Raw genomic sequence first — 20006 nt, forward strand, 5'->3', positions numbered from 1 at the left:
ACACAAATAGTTCTTATGCAGCAAGATTAAACTGTAATTTCCAACACAAGAAATTGGACTCACCCAAATTTTCGACAACTACAGTTTTGTCAAGGAATGAATTTTGGGTGAGTCCAATTTCTTGTGTTGAAAATTACAGTTTAATCTTGCTGCATAATGACTTCTACCAACACAGATGAACTTTGAAGATAACAAATAGTTCTTGCCAGCATTCCTTTTTGGTCTGCAGACTCTTTACAGTTTACTCCAGATAGAGTATGATCACCCTGGCACGATACACATAAAGTTAGTCTGTAACGGTACAGTTACAACAAAATACTTCTGCACTTTTTATGCAACGCCAACATTGAGTGATATCCAAGAGGTCTTTTTAAATCACAAAGATTTACATCTTACTACAAATGATGTTTTAGGCGTCTGATTTAAACGTAGTCCATATGAAGCTTTCAGTTTATTTCTTTAAAGACAATATCCTTGTCTCATCCATCAATATTTAATATACAGAAGTAACGTACATAGGAAACCAGATAGAAAAACCATATATGATTGGTGTAGTCTAATGTTATACAACACGGAAAATAATCCAACAAATTGACAGATTAGAACATACATGGATACACTCAACGTCTGGATAAATATTACTGGATAAATTACATCATCAAGGCACCTTTACAAACAAAATGGACATTAAATAGTAAACCTACATACATTAAAACTAAAATCGCGGTACAAAATTATAACCTGAAAAACCATTAAACCATTAATAAACACACAACACCTTGCCCACTTGCCTGTTCACACATAACTAGTTACTGTGTAGATATGTAATAGATGGCACACTCATCGAATTCACTTAAGTGTCAGATATTGTATGTTGAATTACGTTGCAATTTCTATCGGGAATATATCCATTTTTCTTTCACCCTTCTTTCTGTTTTTTAAAATCATTGATATCTTAGAAAAATATTCTCATAAATGGACAATTTATCATGCTTCCCGATTTTAAGTACGCGTATTCTGACAGATATTTTCCTATCTGAAACCAATACCAACACGTTCGGTTTGGACCTACACGTACTGCAGTCGCTGCAGTTTGCGATGTTCTCGCAAGGGGGCTTGTCGCAGCTGCATGGGTTGCGGCGGCGGCGCAGGTGCTGCTGCAGGCGCCTGCCGCTTGGCCCCGCCGCACACGCACCACGCGTACATGGCCAGGCACCCCTCCCTCCGCAGCTGCGGCCGGAAGTAGCCGTACACGACAGGATTCACACAACTGTTGGAGAACGCCAGCAGGTGGGCGATCGGGTTCACGTACGACATCATGATCACCTTCTGATCAAAAGACAGCGGCCCGAAATCCTCCAGAATCCAGCACGCGTACAGAGGCAGCCACGACAGGGCGAACATGGCCACGATGGTGATCAGCATCTTGATAACCTGAAAGAAGAAAATAAAGAAGAAAATGGATTTCTCTTTATTCCTCGTTTTCTGTAAGATGGTACTCGCGACCTTTATGACATTTTTAATTGTCCTGTAACAATAGATGCTGTCATGTAGTAGGTCAACCAAGGTCAGAACGAACTATGTAACAGGTCAAGGCGATCTGAACGCCATGTAACTGACCTGAGGGCACTATGCACGTTAATATATATAAGTGAGAACTTCATTAGCCTCTGTACACTTGAAGAAGCCACACAGGCGAAACCGGTCGTGTGACAGACTGAATAAAAGTTCTAAACGGGAACTATGCGGCTCCAAGTGTCTTAATGAGGGACGACTGCGTGTGCGAGTTGTCGTTAAGCTTGAGGAATGAAACCCCTCTACTATATACAGCATCTTCATAACCTGTTTCATCTTCAGCGTCTTCTGCCTGGCCGCCTCGTCTTCTCCCGCAGGTTTCTTGTACCACAGGTGGATGCAGATGGTGATGTACAGACCGCCCGTGACCAGCAGAGGGATCAGGTAGCAGATGACGAACAGCAGGAGGGTGTAGAGCTTGCTCAGAGGCCAGTCCTCCACGCACAGGCTGATGCTGCGCCCGAGCGGGATGGGGTAGGCCGTCTCGTGCCGGTACAGCGCCTGGGGAAGCATGGTGGCGGCGGCTGCGACCCAGATGGTCCCCACCGTCACGGCGATCTGCCGGCCCGTGAAGTGGCTCCCCGGGGGGTTAAACAGCATCCGGATTCTGCAATACAAAGAAAACGCATAAACAAGAATTCAGAGACCTTATAACTGTTTTTGGAAAAAGTCAAGAGACCAAAAACAATACCTCCATTTTTTATAGAGCTAAAAAAAAGAACACATCACTAAACAGGAGATAGGGAGAGGTCTGGGAAGTATGGACTGGCCCCCCAAAAAATGTGTTCACTTTATTTCTTTGAATGCCGGATTCTACAATACAAAGAAAGAAAGAATTCAGAGACATCATACCTAGATTAAATATGTCGAGTTTTTGTAGTCAAGACCACATCATATTCAGGACAAAAGATACAAAAAAACGGAAGGTAATTTCTGCTGCAGTACCTTGGTCTTCCTACGACCTACCAACATACCAAATATCATTACAATCCACTTTTGACAGTGGCTTATCAATCCACTGTCAAAATCGCCTCCCCCACACCAGGCAACTGAAGTTACTAGTATTATGACAAGAAGAGACACAGTCTGATCCACAACCATGCCATCAAAAAATACACTTACAGTACCGTCACATATAGATACCTATATGTATCATAATATTCTACCGAAGGTCTGGAGGTCAGACATGTAAATTACAGCACAGAGGCTGGTTTCTTCCTGTGAGGATCCTGCGCCAGTTTTATGTGTCAATAGATCTCTTATTTCATGTTGGCCGCGCTGCCCAGAGACCCGTCAAAGAGATTTCATTTTTAGATATTCCTGCAGTGTGAAACTTTACTAGCTTTAGTCTAGTCCTGCAGTGTATAAACTTTACTAGCTTTATTCTAAGTGACTTTTAGAATAAATTCCCCATTCACACATTCGTTCCACATTTGTCTCCATGGCAATTTTCGCACATATTTTCTAATTCCGCATGATAATCTAAGATGAATTTAAAGTTATATTCCAAATTGGTTATTTTTTATTTCAAGGTTTTATATTCATTCTTATTTTAATTGCGTACTATCATGTTTCTTATTTACATATTACTTTCGCAATTGATATTATTTCTGAAAGTAATGTTTTGTGTGACTATTCAAGTCTCGCATTCTTCATTACCTAGATGGACGTTTTTATATGTGTACAGGAATGTTCAGGCAGTACATTATTCCCAGCACGCGAACAAACTCAATGGTGTTTCAAGACGAAGTAAGCTGCTTTCTTCATGAATGATGGCAGCAAGAAGTTAACGTCTGTCGATTATTCATGTGACTAAGTTGCTTGCTTGGCAGTCCTGCATGGGGAAAATGGTTTATGCTCTAATCTTGAGGATTCTGGCGGGGATCCATTGGGTTAAACATTCATCACGTCAGTGAATTTAAATCTTTCCGAGGGCTTCTCTTAAGAGTACATGTATTACAGCACGTTGCGTTAAGAAAGCAAAAACACTATTAAGGTGGTATTAAGTATGGATTAATTGTTTTGCACAGCTTTTTAGCTTCCTTAAACAGTGTAACGATTCCAAATATTAAGATTGGCGAATGAATAAACATGATATGTGCATCACTGAAGTTTGTGGCTTTTGGTTAAGCGCCAAAGCCCTGCTTGTAAATCTTTATTTTCAAATTCAGCAGGTTTTAGATAAAGATCTGACTTTTTGACCTTGCCAACTGTGCCAAGGTGACTGAGAACATGCCGTATATTCGTAACTTGCACCAATCTATTATAACGTCAGGCTGTAGTCACCTTAAATACCCTTCTAGCATCCTATTTTGCTTCCAGAAAGATATCAGCATTTTCTATGAACTAATTGCCATTCGAGTCTCGCATACTGATGTCTGCAGTTGTGCAAATGGCTTTTCGGAATATTCTTGAAAATCTGCCAAGTGAAATATTTGCCGAAGGCAGAGTATTGTCATAATCCTGCAGTGGATGAAGGCATCATAAAAGGTCTACTCGCTCCTTAGTAATTTGTCTTCTAGATCTACAGCTGTTAGCGCCTAGGAGACTGGAACGACCTTCATTTCCACCCTGTTAAGTGGATTATCCTTTTAAAAAAGAGATTGGGGATTTGTCAAAACCTCTCTTTCTCGTTCTTTACTGTGTTTTGGTATCACGTGTACATGTGGAATTGAAAAAGGGCAGCTACGATGTGATTTATCAAAGTGACAAAGTGGCAATTTTGATTTAAAATAATATTGTGACAACTGAATCGAATCGTAGAGAATATAGGATGGGTGTGTACGATGGGTGCGACCAACAATACAATAACAGCAACTGTATGACTGTATCATCTGTATATTTTTTTCATTGGGCCTTTCCTCCTACAGGTTTCGAATATTTATGTTGTTTTGATATTCTACTTTAAATCTAATATTTTCAACCGGATAAAACTGTTAATCTTGGTGCAAATTATGCATACCGAAGCAGAAACAATTGAAAGGGACCTTCGAGCAGTCAACATGAGGTACATAAAGAAAATGACTAAATATTAGGCTTAACAGGAGGCCCTTCTCTTTTTTGTTCTGTATAGTGCTGATTTCAAATCAGTTTGTATGTAATGTACTGTTACTTTGACAAATAAAGATAAAAAACTAGAAATGCAACATTTGCAAAGCAAATTCATAATATTTACCTTTGCATATGGTCTGCTCTGTTAATTCTTACTCAAACACATTCATATATATGGTGACAGGAGTCTAAATCCCTCCTGCTATAATATTGCAACATGATGTAACCTAGCACTTGTTACCATGGTGACAGACGTCTGGTTCAGGTCATTGACCTTATTTGTTTGGAGAGGAAGAAGAGGAAGACAACAGAGCGAGCAAAAACAATATGTTTTCATTCTACAAAGGTAAACATAAAAAAGAAAATGGCTGCTGATTGAGCTCGATGGGACAATCAAACTGCCTCGTGTGTCCTTCGGCTTGAATTAAAAAAAAAACACTGACAGCTGTGACTGATTACCATTTCGAAACGACGTCTTATGACGTCAATCGTCTTTCAAGATTTGTTAGATGCCTTAATGGCGGTATTGTTGCCCCGGGCACCCATGAAATGACATCCGGCTTGCAACAATCAATCATCTATTCCTACAATTTTACACGGGTAGGTACAAGGATTGGTTTTGTAAATTAGCCCATTGTCGTATTAAACCTTGAATTTGTACTTTGGAAAGCAAACAAAAAATAATGCATTTGTAAAAAAAATCCATAGGTGGCCACCCCTTATTTTCAGACATAGCATCAACCCAAACGTTACAACAGGTTGAACATGGCATCAGTCACCCAAAACAACAGTTTCGTGCACAGAAGCTCAAAACATTTAGCTACAATTGAACATAGCGTTAACAAAAACAGCGAGACAAGGTTAGGCCTAGGAAAAAATATTGTGTTTCCTGCTTCCTGATTGACCCTAGAAAAAAACTGCCAATCCTAGACTTCTTTTGTGGATCCCTGCAAGGGACATACATAATTCGAGCTGATCGACCTTTTCTAGCTCCATCTCACACTTGAGTAATGAGGTGTTGCACAATCAATTTTCTAACATTGACATTGAAAATGTAAGTGTCCTCATCGTGCATGTTTTACTTTGTTAAAGTGTATTGTACCATAAGTTGGATCACTAGAGATCACCAGTCTAAAACAAAAAGAAAAAAAAAAGAAAAGAAAAAGAAAAGAAAAAGAAAGAATCGAAAATCCCTACCTACCGACCCTAATTTTTCAGGACTGAAACAGGAAACATTTTTTTCTAGGCCTTAGATAAATCATCATGCAATTTTCTAAGTCACTGGCCGTGCACACATGCTGACCTCTCAGAAGTTCCTGTGAATGAGGAGTTAGTCTGTCAGACTCGAGGATCAAACAGCTTTGCCTAAAAGGTCTATTAGCCACTCATTCCGCAGCCATGTAGCCATGTGCTGCATGTAAATGAAAATGCATGCTGTCAACTCCACGTTCTGTTCACGTCTCTATCTTGCCGAGACTCTTTCGTAGAGCTTGTTTGAAAATGGAGGTTTGTATGAAATTCAATAGTGAAAGTGACCGACAATCAGATGGAGTTCATAAAGAACAGCAGCGAAGCTTTGACATCGTCTCCTTTTGTGTAAGATTTTTCAGCATGATTCTTTTATACTCAGAGATCAATAACGTTCTTCTCTTCCGGAGTTGGCTGAAAGTGAGGATCAGAGAGTGACATGTTTTGTGTAGTACAAAAGAATGATGTATCAGCAGCTGGTCATGACAACTACAGATACCAAAGACTTATCAAGGACATGCTCGATACCTGATAAGACCGTCTACTCGGTTGTCATTTGTTTGAGAGTCAAATCAATACGGTAATCACAATTAAGTATAATGTTCATATCCTTTGTCTGAGAGAAAGCGTTTGGTCCGAAATAACCTGTTTTCAAAGACAGATACATATCTATATTCATTTAAAGAAAGAACCCTATGCCCAACATTACATTATAATTAACGAGAAGGAATTTGACTGACTTATTTTCGATAATTGATTTTTGGAATGAGCTGACAACGTGATTATATTGTAAACTGTTGATTTGGGTAATTAAATTTCGTAACCAAACTTCGTGACAGCGCTCGGCATTCACATTTTTCATGATTTCTTTAATGTATTGTATGGTATAGATAATGGGCTGCCAGAGATAGCAATTAATGCGTGTCGAACGTTACTGCATCATCAGTCTCCAATTAAGAAAGCCCCACGGGTAGTCACATTGTCGCCTCACAGACATGCTGACATCTGAAAGGCAGTGATAGATTCCGGACTAACGACCGACTGCCCCTGATCGTCATTAAGGTCCAACATGCGGCTTTGTTGCAGCACGTTGACAGCTCAGTAGTGATTATTATTTACAGCTACAGACAGCCCGACTCCTCTATGTCATTAATATTCTTGTAATTTCGCCCCGGGAAGGATTTCGTATCGCCATGACGTCAAAGCGTCATTCTTCACTCCATGAGTGGGTATAAGGCTCCACTGAATACTTTACCTGTCTACTGCCACGGCTGCCAACGTGAAGACGGAAGAACCGACGGCTGTTCCCTGGATGAATGGAGTCATCTTGCACATCACATCGCCCAGCTGATTTTCTACAAAAGACGAAGAGCACGCACATGTAAAAACCCTGTGAGTGAATCCACAAACGAGAATGATGGAAGGCCCGCCTTGACCTCAACATGATGTTATCTGGTGCTCCGAAGTGAACTTTGTCGGCGAAGTTTGAATAAAGTCAAACTTATATCGTTAGAACAGAAATATGTACAAAAAGGAGAACTGTTCAAGCATATTACATCATCTAGGAACTATGATATAATTGTAAACTATGTAAATTTGTCCACGCATGTTTTAAAAAGAGAGAAGAGACCCTGTAGATATAGACTTTAGTGATGTAGAACTTTTTGCCCTTACCATATATGTCTCAGTTATCTAACCGAGTGCACCTGGCCCATGCTCTAGTTCTAGTTCTAGCTACTACTCTGCAAATTCCCTACATACAGGGACATCGCGCAGAGGGGAGATATACACATGATTACGGAAGTGACGATAAACGATTCTTAAAAGTTTGTAATGATGGACTCTCAGCTACGTCGGCAGAAAGGTTATTCCACTCAGGAATTGTCCTAGCATAGAATGAGTATTTTGCAATGTCACAGTGTGGTCTCAGAGTCTTGTACTTGTGGGCGTGGTTGGCACGGGTACGAGCAACTGCCGGGATAAGCCGACTGGATGGGATAGCCACGAGACCATTGGTTATCTTATACATCATTACTAGTCGTGCTTGCTGTCGTCGAGACTGAAGTGACGGCCATCTCAGGTCATGCAGGAGGGCTGTGACGCTGACATCCTGACGACGGTGGTTACTGGTCACAAAGCGAGCAGCACGTCGGTTGACCATTTCAAGTGTGTCAATATCCTTTCTCATATAAGGATCCCAGATAACTGCACCATACTCTATAGTAGAGCGAACGAGACTGAAATATGCGGTCTCACGGACTTGGCGGGGGCAGTAGCGAAGGTTACGGCTGAGAAAATGAAGTGTGTGGTTGGCACGTGTTACAGCAGTGCTGATATGTGTTGACCATTTCAGGTCGTTGCTGATAGTGATGCCAAGATACTTGGCCTGCTCTGTTTGGTGGATAAACTCGCCACACATCTCGTACATCCAGGTGAAGGGGTTCTTGTTCCGTGTGATGGACATGGTGTTGCATTTCTTGGGGTTGAATTTCATGCCCCAGGTTGCTGCCCAATCTTGCAGTGCGATTAAGTCCTTCTGTAAGATGACTTGGTCGCCTTGACCGCGAATCTCCCTGTAGATAAGGCAATCATCGGCGAAAAGCCTAGCCGTGGTCCCGGGTGATAGACGGGACGGCAAGTCATTGATGTAAATAAGGAACAGGAGTGGTCCGAGGACTGTTCCCTGGGGAACTCCGGAGAGGACACATGTTGATGGCGAGCACTCACCGTCCGCAACGACCCACATAGACCTGTTCTGAAGAAGGATCTTATCCAGTCCAGGATGGGACCTCTGATGCCGTAATGTGCAAGTTTACTGACTAATCGTTCGTGCGGCACCGTGTCAAAAGCACGGCTGAAATCGAGGATACCCATGTCTACTTGCAACTTGTTGTCGTGTGCTGACACAAGGTCGTCAACGGTGAGAAGCAGTTGGGTTTCACAAGAATGAGCTTTGCGAAATCCATGCTGAAACGTTGTGAGAAGATTGTATCTTTCAAGATGGTTCAGAATGTGTCTGCACAGGACATGTTCCATGAGTTTAGAAATTACACAAGTCAAAGATACTGGCCTGTAGTTGCCTGGATCGTGTACTCCACCCTTCTTGAAGACAGGTGTTACCATGGCCTTGGTCCAGTCTTCGGGTACACATCCATGTTGCAGCGACTGGTTGAAGAGTGCTGCGAGTACAGGAGACAACTCGCCAGCCAGCTCCTTGAGGACGCGATTTGGGATCTTGTCCGGGCCGGATGCCTTGTGTGGCTTGATAGCATTCAGAAGTTTGCGTACACCGGCCGGATGCACTGTAAGATCCGAGATTAGTGGGTGTGAAGGGCCCAACCAAGGGACACAGCTCAAGTCCTCTAATACGAACACAGACTTGAACTCTTGAAGCAAGATGTAGGCTTTGTCTTTGGCATTTGAAAACAAGTTTCCATTATGCTTAAGGGGTGGAACACCAATAAAGTCTTGACGTTGGGCTTTGATGAACTTCCAGAAGGGTTTCTGGCTCCCTTCTTCTAGTCCCTCTTTGATAGAACTGTGGATGTACTTGCCCCTGGCGCGCTTGAGGTCACGTACTGTCTCTTTTTTAATATGGCGAAATTGTTCCTGATGTACTGGATTCTTGGATTTCTTCGCCTTCTTATAAAGACGGTGCTTTCGCCTTCTAATTGAAGGAACTAATAGTTATATGGGTGATCAGTCACAGTTAGCAGTTGCACGTAAATGTGCAGTAAAGTTCATTGTCATTGTTTACGGTAAAGACAATCGTGCTGTACTGTACAATAAATGAGTAAGGGTTGACGGCGAGTAAGTTGAATAAACGGGTAATGGAGAGGGTAAAACATGTTCAAACGTAAAGAAACGTTGAGAATCTGGGTATATGTAATCTCGTAGCAGATCCAAGGGTGGCAAATTGGCCAGACAGTAGCAATATTGCCCATGGAGGGTCCAATACGCTACTCAAGGGAAGCTAGAATCTGCTTGGGGATTAGGGTACATACGTATACACATTCTTCTCACGGCTTGGTTGTTTTGCGGAACTACTTGGCGTGTCATTCTTCATGGACTGTACCGGAGTTCGGGGAATCGGCACTGCCATTAGCCCAGTACTGCAACCCGGGCTCACTAACGGTAATTCAGCCCCATGTCGGAATATCAAGTCTAATCGTTATTCCTTACAACAAGGCACGAAATGTCCTCCTGGAACCTGCAATTTGCAGAAAATAGTTCCACTTTGCAGGCATAAATGCAAACTTAGACTAGGCAAATTCAGACTCAGATAGTATGGGCAATAATTTAGCAATACGTAAGTCTAGCTAGATCTCTAGTAGCTATTACAAAGCTGAGAGGGTAATAGTAATAAAGGCTTCATTAGTGGGAGAGGACTGTGTCAGGGATAATGACTAGAGAATTTGCATTTTCTGCGGGTAGAATTTCTGACAACATGTTATGGTTCAGGTACAGGAAAAAAGTTTTTTGACCGCTAATACGGGGATAACCAGTTGTGTTCTTAGCTTGTTAGGTATCATCATCATCAAAATGCATGGGTGCCAAAAGTGAAATGTTACAATGTAGAAATGAGAAGAAATTGTCTAATTGATGATATTGGGGGTAATTTTGGATTCCATATACCGCAATATCTGCTATTATTTTAAGCAAGCAAAAATGCTTTTGAGGGACACTATTTAAAGCAACTCTGCACTACTGCATTATCTTAACAATGATAATTGGACTCCATTAGCAGGAACGTTGCACTTAGAGCTGCTAGCACGGGAGTATGGCGTGAGGGCGGCACTGTTGAGTGCCTGAATGGAGAAGAGTTGCCCTTGAACTGATGCGTTGTGAATGCATGAAAAGGGGTTTTAACGATGTGCCTTTCCTTATACATCATGCCACTGGCCTATATAAGACTATTGGCCGTGCGTAAAAGGCATCCAGTACAGCTTTTAGGTCTTGAAAACCAGATTTTTCAAAGTCAATATTCTAGTCACTTATCTACACACTAAGCTGAAACAACACTGTCACAATCTATATCGACATTCACGCAGCAAAAACGTCTGACGAAAAACGGTTACTAGAAGGACCTAGATTGGTTTTTAGGGTACCGCCAGGAAAATAAAGGACTAATCTTGAGGCTTGTTTCTGCAGTTTTACATACATGTGAAGTACGAAATACTGATCCAAATGTGCTGATGTGCCAATATCATACAGATTGCCTTAAAAAATACATCCACACCTGCCGAGTCGGCAATACTATAGCTGACATGTTTTCGTGGCTAATACGACACTTACAACTATTGCAAAAACAACCATAAACCTACAACTATTGCAGTTTTAGTGTTTGAAAAAGAAAACTATGCAACGAGAAAAATAAGATTCTTAATTGACTCAACAAAAAGTACAGGGATTTTCAACAACAATCAAAGATCTAACAAAGCTAAATACGTGTATGATATATACATACCTGTGAAGATATGGTTGATCAGGGTAAACGGGATACAGAAGATGCCGACAAGAAGATCGCTGATGGCCAAGTTCAAGATGAAGTAGTCTGTTGACTTATGGGCCTCTGGTGTTTTGAAGATGATGAGCCAACAGAGAAGGCCGTTGAATAAGATGCACATCAAGCTGATGACGACGTAGCACAGGCCACAGAACACGATCATGGGGACTCCGATTTTGTACTTCAGGGATAGGAGTTCGTCATAGTCGGAGATGGTAGAGTTGTCGGTGGTGTTTTCTGGATAGGTGTTGACCCAGGATGGTAGACTCGCCATCTTCGCAACTGCGGGAAAACATACGAACAACGTTAGAGAGGAGATTACACGCATCTCTAGCCTATCTAGACTTTGATGAAGAACATCTGAAACAATGCCTGCAGCATAGCTAGGCCTTAGCATTTACCATTTGTTCAATCGTATACGTTCTTTCCTACCAGAAATTAACAACGTTACAGTTGCAAAGAAATTTTGCACTAATCTCTAGCCTATCTAGACTTTGATGAAGAACATCTGAAGCAATGCCTGCAGCATAGCAAGGCCTTAGCATTTACCATTTGTTCAATCGTATACGTTTCTATCAGGAACGAACAAAATTACAGAAGAGATTTTGCACTGATCTGTAGTCTGATTAATAAGTGTGTAGACTTTGATGAGAAACATCTGAAGTAATGCCTGCAGCAAGGCAGTTTTTCAATCCAATGCGTCCTTTTGTACCAGAGAGTCACTAGCATCTACATGATAACCACGCACAAAATAGGTGTAGAGTATCTCATGACTGCTAGAAAAGCTGACAGCAGTAAATAAAGCTTTTGACGTTTCTGATGTATCCAGCTTAAGGTTGCCCAGACCGAATAACTGAAAACTGTCCTCATACCATGGTGAGCGAAACAAATTTTGACCAACCTGGGTAAGTATGGACCCCAACTATTCCTTCTAACACAAAACAGTCTCCACGCTGCACCAACATTTTCAAGGAAAAGAAGGATTTTCAAGAATGTTATGCAGGCAATACACTGACGTCACTGACATTCCTGCCATTATTTTCGAGTCAAAGGAAAATGCATCCATTGATAATTTTATCCAGTTGGTATACCAGTGCATACTTTGGTCTCTTTTCTTTTGTCATCCGCAACTTAAGTGAGGCATGATGCTTTTCAGGTAGCTACAAGTGTAGTGCGTTATTGCTTACGGGGTTTTATTTGGGTTCATTAGGGTTCATAAATCCTCGTGTACGGTTGATGAAAGGTTACTGAAACGTCGCTGGATAACATCTTAGGCTGTGTAGATAAGAACCAACTTATTTTGTTTATTTTTGTTTGTTTATTGTCAGTTTGCACATAAAAAAGTAACAGTATAAAATGAAATTATATACAAGCAAATATATGCTGGAGAGCCCAAGAAACCTGAAGGTTTGTCTAGTGGACTCTCCCAAATCCTATTAATTTTACGATCTCTTATTTACATACATTTATTACATTTACATTTAACTTGCAATGTATTAAGGGACAAGCAAACAAATTAACTCAAAATAGGTACAAGATAATATAAAGTTAACACGGCGAATTAAATATCCAAACAATAAAGTAAGACAATCAAGAACAAATCATATTGAACAAAAAAAATAAATTTCCATTAGTCAAATCATAAGTTGTTATGAGTAAGAACAACATAAGAAACCAATATTAACACAAAGAAAATATCATAGCATAAGAAAACAAGGAAAACCTAGTACAAAGTAATCATACACTTCTTACAAAATCCACCCGAGGGTTGGCGGAAAGCCTTTTTACAGATTCGGATCCTCTAACATGACTGCTGACAGCGCGTCCATTTGTATAGTAGCTTGTTGACACAGCCAGTGATCAAGTGTCCAATGTTGCTACGCCGTACGTACGCATACATTTTGTACATTTGTCAATTAAAATTCATAGAGGGGATGGTACTAGTATTGGTAACTGTGTCTTGAGCTGCCTTTATGGTTGAAAAGTATCACTGAAAATTATATGAATTGATTGCCATAAAATTTGACCTATAGAAAGAAGATTGTTGTCCCCAGTTGGTCCTTCCTAGTAGCACAACATCCTTTTTCTGTTTGCTGTCCGCTTTTTGCATTTCGTTTTCTTTTTGCAGAGATTGATTTCCGTCCGACGCCTTTGATTAAGATGATACTTTGTGACCTAAACACTCCTAACATTTGCATTAAAAACAACAGGATTTGATCAAAACTATCTCTACTAACCAAGATTTCTACAATCATTTTTCCTGCATATTATTTTACCACAATCCATTTCTGTCTTTCCTACTCAACTAGTCTACTGCTTCCTTGGAACAAAATTAAATAAAAAATGTCATATGTCAAGCAATCGCAAAGCTATAGATTAGATTTACCAAATTGAGTTTCGAAGCAATGAGATTTCTAGAATTATGTAATAACAGAAGACTAATTATACCAGAGAGCCATCAAATGCTCATCCACACTGCCGCGATGTCGTTACGCACTCGCGTGAATTTACCCAAATTGAAGTCGACCGAATAGCAATTGTCCAATATTTCAGCTTGAGTAGCTTCAAGTAAAGCTTCGAAATGGTAGTTCAAGTAATTAGTCATTTTCAGGTTATGTAATATATAAAACCCCCGCATACACCTTACCTTGGTTAACTGTGACATAAGAAGGCTACAAAAATATAAAATCGTTTTACGATGATGTAAACTTCATATCACTGAATGCAAATGCTTCAACAACGATATAGTAAAATCGTTCTGCCACTGTACATACTCAGGAAATATACAAGCATTATGAAACACAGTCACCAGTCTCTCCTCTACAGCATATGCACGTCTATCCCTCCAGACAAAACAATATCCCTACAAATTTCATACACGTACGCGCTTCTACATTCTCTGTCTCTGTACTAGAAATGCGATCATCAGTAATTACGATGCTACGACAGACACAAAAGCAACCTTTCAATCGCTTCTAAAGACCCAACATACAACAAGAACTTGCTATTCACAATGAAGCCGACGCTGATAATTTCGATGCTACGACAGACGCAAAACCAACCTTTAAAATTGCTTCTAAATACGCAACATAGAACAAGACCTTGCTACCCACAGTAACGCCGTATAGAACAGATAGACAACGCCTTTTTTACCTTAGGCAGGAATTGAGTTGTTCAAACCACAGTCAGCTCGGCGCTCAGACCGCCTGGAAGTGCCGAAACCTTGGAGACACCGGATGTCCACGTGGGGTCTATCAAGCAGAACGTTTTGCGCCTGCGCGGAACACGGATTCTTCACGGTGTTCGTTGGATCAAGGTCGTTTTATCAACCTCCCTGGTTGGATGATTATCTGTCTGTCAACGTTGAGTCAAGATTTTTCCCGCTGCAGAGGGATTTTTTTAGACAGGTCATTTGAAAACTAAAGACGGGATGTCACGCTTAAAAGCTTGAGTACGACCTTGGAGCGAGACGTTCTGCCCAAGTGCTATGCCACAATACATCACGGATCTCGCGCAGGTGCAGTCCGGTCTGTGTACCGTGCTAGTACATCAGATTCTCAAATCATCAGCAGCCTTGAACTCCGCCCGAGCTTCTATTACTATTAGACGCCTGACCGGTTCTTCTCTATCGTATGTGATAGGCTGCCTGCATAGGAACAGACTACTGAACGCTACATGTAGGCAGAATGATGGAATGGCTTGCTTACCCCGTTGTGCAATACTCTCCATGAGCTGTAATCATTGTCGTGATAGCTACTGGAAATAACTGCATATCACCTGGGACTGTGATGTACAACTACAATAACTGTTCGCAATTTTCATAGAGTGTTCACATGGTTTTCCCTCTCAAAAGTTCACGCGATTTTTTCCCACTCAAAACCTGACCTCTATGTGAAGAGGCATCACAGATGATAGAGTCGGCAATGGGAAATAAAAAGCACAACCACCCCTCCACCCAACCGTTGTTAATCCTTCCCTGTAAGTCCACTGGAAGTGCCCTTTGGAAAGCACATATTTTAGAGATAAAATCAGGATTTCCTTTTCAATGCATTTGAATCAAGTCTTTTGTTCCGCTGCTTCAAATGATTTCTTTAAAGTGGCGCCACAAAGCATGGGAAGCCACAGCTGCGGATGGGCTGTAGATACATGTACAGACGGACGTCTGGCCGTTTCCGCGGGCAACTAGACAAATTAAGGCCAGCCCGATGGGCGGAAACAAGAGACGTGCTTCCGTATTAATATGCTTAATGCCAACAGTTACAGCAGAGCAAGGTTTCAACTGTATTTTTTAGAGGGTAACATTGTTCTACCAAGCAGACCTGAGGTTTATGTTGTGCTTACCAGTATAGCGTTGTCACAAATGGCTAGCACAATGTTGTCCCTAAATTTATTGAGAGCGACTTTTGGACGAAGATTTCCTGATATGTGGAGCATGTTCTCATCCAAAAGTGAAAATACGATTTCCTGAATGCCAGTTCGCATAGGAAACGACTTTTTCAGCCAAACAACCAGGAATAACAGAACAAACAAATCGATGTTTTGCTCTTGAGATATGCTCTTTATTAAGATAATCACACGCTAGGCTTCTCCCTTTACCTTTCCAGCTGTAGCTATCATTTGTCATGACTGACCACGCGCAGAGTAACCAGCGGCACAGGTAGGTGTTGATCCCATTTAAGCCACGGCGAATTTTCCTGTAAGTCCCAGAGGAGAGTGACCTTTAAAAGAATTGCTTTCTAGTTTCGCCGGGAAATGTCGAGTGCTAGATTTGATATCCCCCAGACTGCTGCGGGAGCGAGACGTAAACCTGCACGTATCCAGCTCTCTACAGCAGTAAAGGTAGGGTGGTTTAGCGGGATTTTCAGGAATATGTGTGACATTATGGTGTGCTTACCATACCTGTGCTGGTATATTGATTTTTGTAGGAACACGTATCGATGTAACTTGAATAGTTTTCTATCATGTATCACATAATCTACGGCTCGATGTCACCAGTGCGGTGTCGACTAGTTTTTAATCGTCCTACTAGGGCCTCAATGATATAGCAATTGAGATAAACCTTTACATAATAGGTACAAATCTTCCAAAAAAGAAACAAGCGTACAAGATATAGTTATACAGTATTTCTTATGCATGCCAGCTCCTCTTTTTTGTTAGCGATTGTCAAGTGTTTACAGTTAGAAGGATTCCCATGCAAATTACCACCGAAATGTAATTTAAAAATTGATAATATATGTCTTATATGTTTATGAAGATTGTCTACCTAGTATACCTTCTAGTATACCTTCTTTGTGTAAGTGCTATGTTCAATAGTCATTGCCATACGTCGTACCATGTACAATTGTCGTGCAATAAAGTTCTTCCCGTAGATTTTAAACGTGAAGGGACTATTTGTTGTTGCTTCCTGCTTGCCTTAACAGGATTTGATTAAAATAAAACCTACAGGAGGTAATGAGCGGAAATGGAGGTACGTAAGTGTAAAAGGCACGCGTACAGGATGTAGCGGCTTATTCCTAACTCACAATGACCTTTGATTGCCATCACAGTAATCTTGGACTGCCGGGCCACGCACGGCCTGTTGATTCTGTTTCCTTCGCCTGTGCAGTGTGTAATGCATCAGGATAACGCCTAACACCGGGCAAGGGTTTATAAGTAATATGTTACAGGAAATGAGCTATGAGAATACAAGAAAAAAAAATTTAGTCACTAATTCTTAAAGAAAAATGGTCACAAAATAATATACTACCAGCATATTTTCACCCAATTGGTATTTGTTACCAAGTTGATGAATGCATGTAACATTTTGACCTGAGTTCTTAGCAATATAACCAAATGAGTTTTATCTGCTACATCTCTCGGGGCTTATTGAACTCATTACTTTTGTTATGACCCTATAAATCCAATATATAACCTGATATGTGCACATGTAAGTATGGCGTCTACACTAATCATAACGCCATGTTTACGGTGGTTTGTCAAGTGACAATGATCTGGGAAGGGAGCAACCCGTAACGGATGAAACCTGAATCTTATAAATAGGTTCTATTACTCACCAGCTTCGTTACCAGGTAACAAGATACACACAGCTGTATTAGAAAAAATATAAAACCGTCTTTTCTTGGAAATTGAAAAACTGACGAACACGAAACATAAGTGTATGATACAGATAATTTTAAAATCCGTACAGCGATAACTTAAAGAACCATCAGTCATATATTGAATATAGGAGCAGGCAGATACTGTAATGTATATTTTGTTCTATACCTTCTGTACTGTGTTCAGTAGTTGTTACCATGTACGAGTGTCTAGTACAGAGTGCCTTGTACAATTGTCATAAAATTAATTCATTGAACATAGTTCCTATGTTCTTATCAAAAGAAGCTGGTATCTGACAATAAAATAAATACATGATTCATGAGTTCCTTGAAGCGTTATTATTTTCCAGACATCATTATAGTTCATAATTAAGCCCCGAGGGCTGTTACCGTACGTAGGCGAAATGCTTCCGACTGTCGGCTGATCACATCCCTGCTCAAATGACAACTTCTCCATATTTAACCTTTAAAAACCTGGGAGTAAGAAAAGGTTATCTTCAAAACACAAAATTAACAGCTCTCAATTAAGTCATGTAACATACAGATGCACTGTCTAACAAATAGACTCCCTTAACGTATTATGTTAACCCAAACAAGTCGAAGTAAACCTTCAACAAGTGGTTCTGATTCTCAGCACGTTTGAACGTGTTCACAGCTGGTGAGCGGTCAAGTGGTACGACGTGATACCCCCAGGGTACGGCTGTCAATGCGGGTGCAGCTACAATAGCTCTTTCAGTAAGAAGCAGTGATTGTGGCCCAATTAAACGTTGGTAGCAGCTGGTATGTCCAAATGTCTGCCATGTAAATGCATGATTAAATTCTTCACCCAATGACAGTCTTATCTTAACAAAAAGTTGTGCTAGCGTTTCCTAATAAATTACGGAAATTAGGCACTGAATAGATAAGTTTCGTTAATAACCTTTCCTTATTAATGTAACTAAAGTCTATGGTCTTCATGTAATCTTTGTGTGATTATTGGTATAACCATCAACCATACATTCAAATAGAAAAGTACAGACTGGCAAATGCGCTAAAAATACCAATATCTCCGTAGAAACTATAGTATGCTTACAAATATGGCATTCTGATGACTGTATTACCGGTGCCTGTCCATGATTCTTGCCTTTCCGAAAGCTTCACTATACTTAAGTTAAAAATTGAACCTTGCCTTTCCAGAACCTGTAATCTTCAAAATGCACCAGTACTAAGATTATTACCCTTTTACATGAACCCCTGCGTTCATGCTCAAATTGCGTTGGTTGCTCAAAAATAATTGCGCCTTCATATAAGTCGTCTGTAATCATTATCTACATACAGAAGGCAGTCATCCGGGGATAACTGCTGTCAATTTCCACTGGAATTCTAAGCGATATCGAGCCAGCCTCAGACAGTATATACTTCTGAGCCAAGGTTCAAAACAAACCAACCGATCGCGCTCTGTTATGTTGCGTGAACTTCACATGAGTTGACGCTACCCCTAATTTTCTGACTGGCAATGCATCTTAGCAAAAAAAAAGTAGCATTTAAAATTAACACTTTCGTGATCTCCACACACCCTCACTGTCTTAAAAATAATGAATGAATGAATGAAGACCTTTATTGTACATTTGTGTTCTACAGAACTAAGTACAGGTCTCATGGATACAGAACATGAACATAAACATATACATTACAAATATATGAACATATAAGAGTGTAAATAAATGTCTAATTTCTATTCTTTTCGGCTTCATCTCGCTTAGTAGTGATTGTATGGATATATGCGGCTGTGAGATTACTTAGAGTAGGTTTATCAAAAGTTAAAAGGAATACAAATTTCTCTTTACTAGTCAAATAACTAAAGTGGGGAAATATACTTAATACATGGCTAAAAATATGAGTCTATCTCTACTAATAATTAATTTAGAAGTGATCTTATCCTATTTCCAAAGCAACATCGGTCAAGTGGGCAATCATAATGTCAAGTAAACAACGTTTGGTTTCTGCGTATGATGACCTTTCTTGCGTTAGTCTCTGGGACTGCATTTCACATCGCTCGATCTCAGCAATGAATTCCATAAATTGAAATTCTCTAATGGAATGGCAGGAACCATCACCCCCGTCAGTCTCTATTATTGTCAGAAAGGCTTTATGCTCTTGGCCTTGCCATAGGTCAGCCATGATAGCGCTGGTGTTATTAAAGTAGCAATTGATACAATCACAATCTTTAGACGAGGGATGAATAAAGATACTAGCAGATCGTAAATGAAAAAAAAATCTATAAGGTTGCACCAAGGAGAAACCCTTTACCGTTTGATGGGTTCACATACAGATCACCTGTAATACCTTTAAGGCTTCAGTATTCTAAAGAGGACATTGTGTTCTCTGTCGCATATCGTATTAACGGAGTGAGTTAACACTAGCACGTATGCACACACACACACACACACACACACACACACACACACACACACACACACACACACACACACACACACACACACACACACACACACACACACACACACACACACACACACACACACACACAC

The 20006-nt window shown here is 40.6% G+C and overlaps 1 protein-coding gene across 1 annotated transcript; it reads right to left on the reverse strand.

Annotated features, from left to right (window-relative positions):
* Nucleotides 1–1068: 1068 nt before the first annotated feature.
* LOC109466594 (neuropeptide FF receptor 2-like) lies at nucleotides 1069–11654 on the reverse strand. The gene is made up of 4 exons (XM_019764326.1): nucleotides 11342–11654; nucleotides 7130–7229; nucleotides 1843–2182; nucleotides 1069–1434 (listed from the first exon to the last, which is right to left on the reverse strand). Exons 1-4 carry the CDS (start codon nucleotides 11652–11654, stop codon nucleotides 1069–1071), a joined length of 1119 nt encoding a protein of 372 aa, XP_019619885.1.
* Nucleotides 11655–20006: the final 8352 nt, after the last annotated feature.

Source organism: Branchiostoma belcheri, unplaced genomic scaffold (assembly GCF_001625305.1).
Source record: "Branchiostoma belcheri isolate BF01 breed outbred unplaced genomic scaffold, Haploidv18h27 scaffold17, whole genome shotgun sequence".
In the NCBI taxonomy this organism is placed as follows: domain Eukaryota; kingdom Metazoa; phylum Chordata; class Leptocardii; order Amphioxiformes; family Branchiostomatidae; genus Branchiostoma; species Branchiostoma belcheri.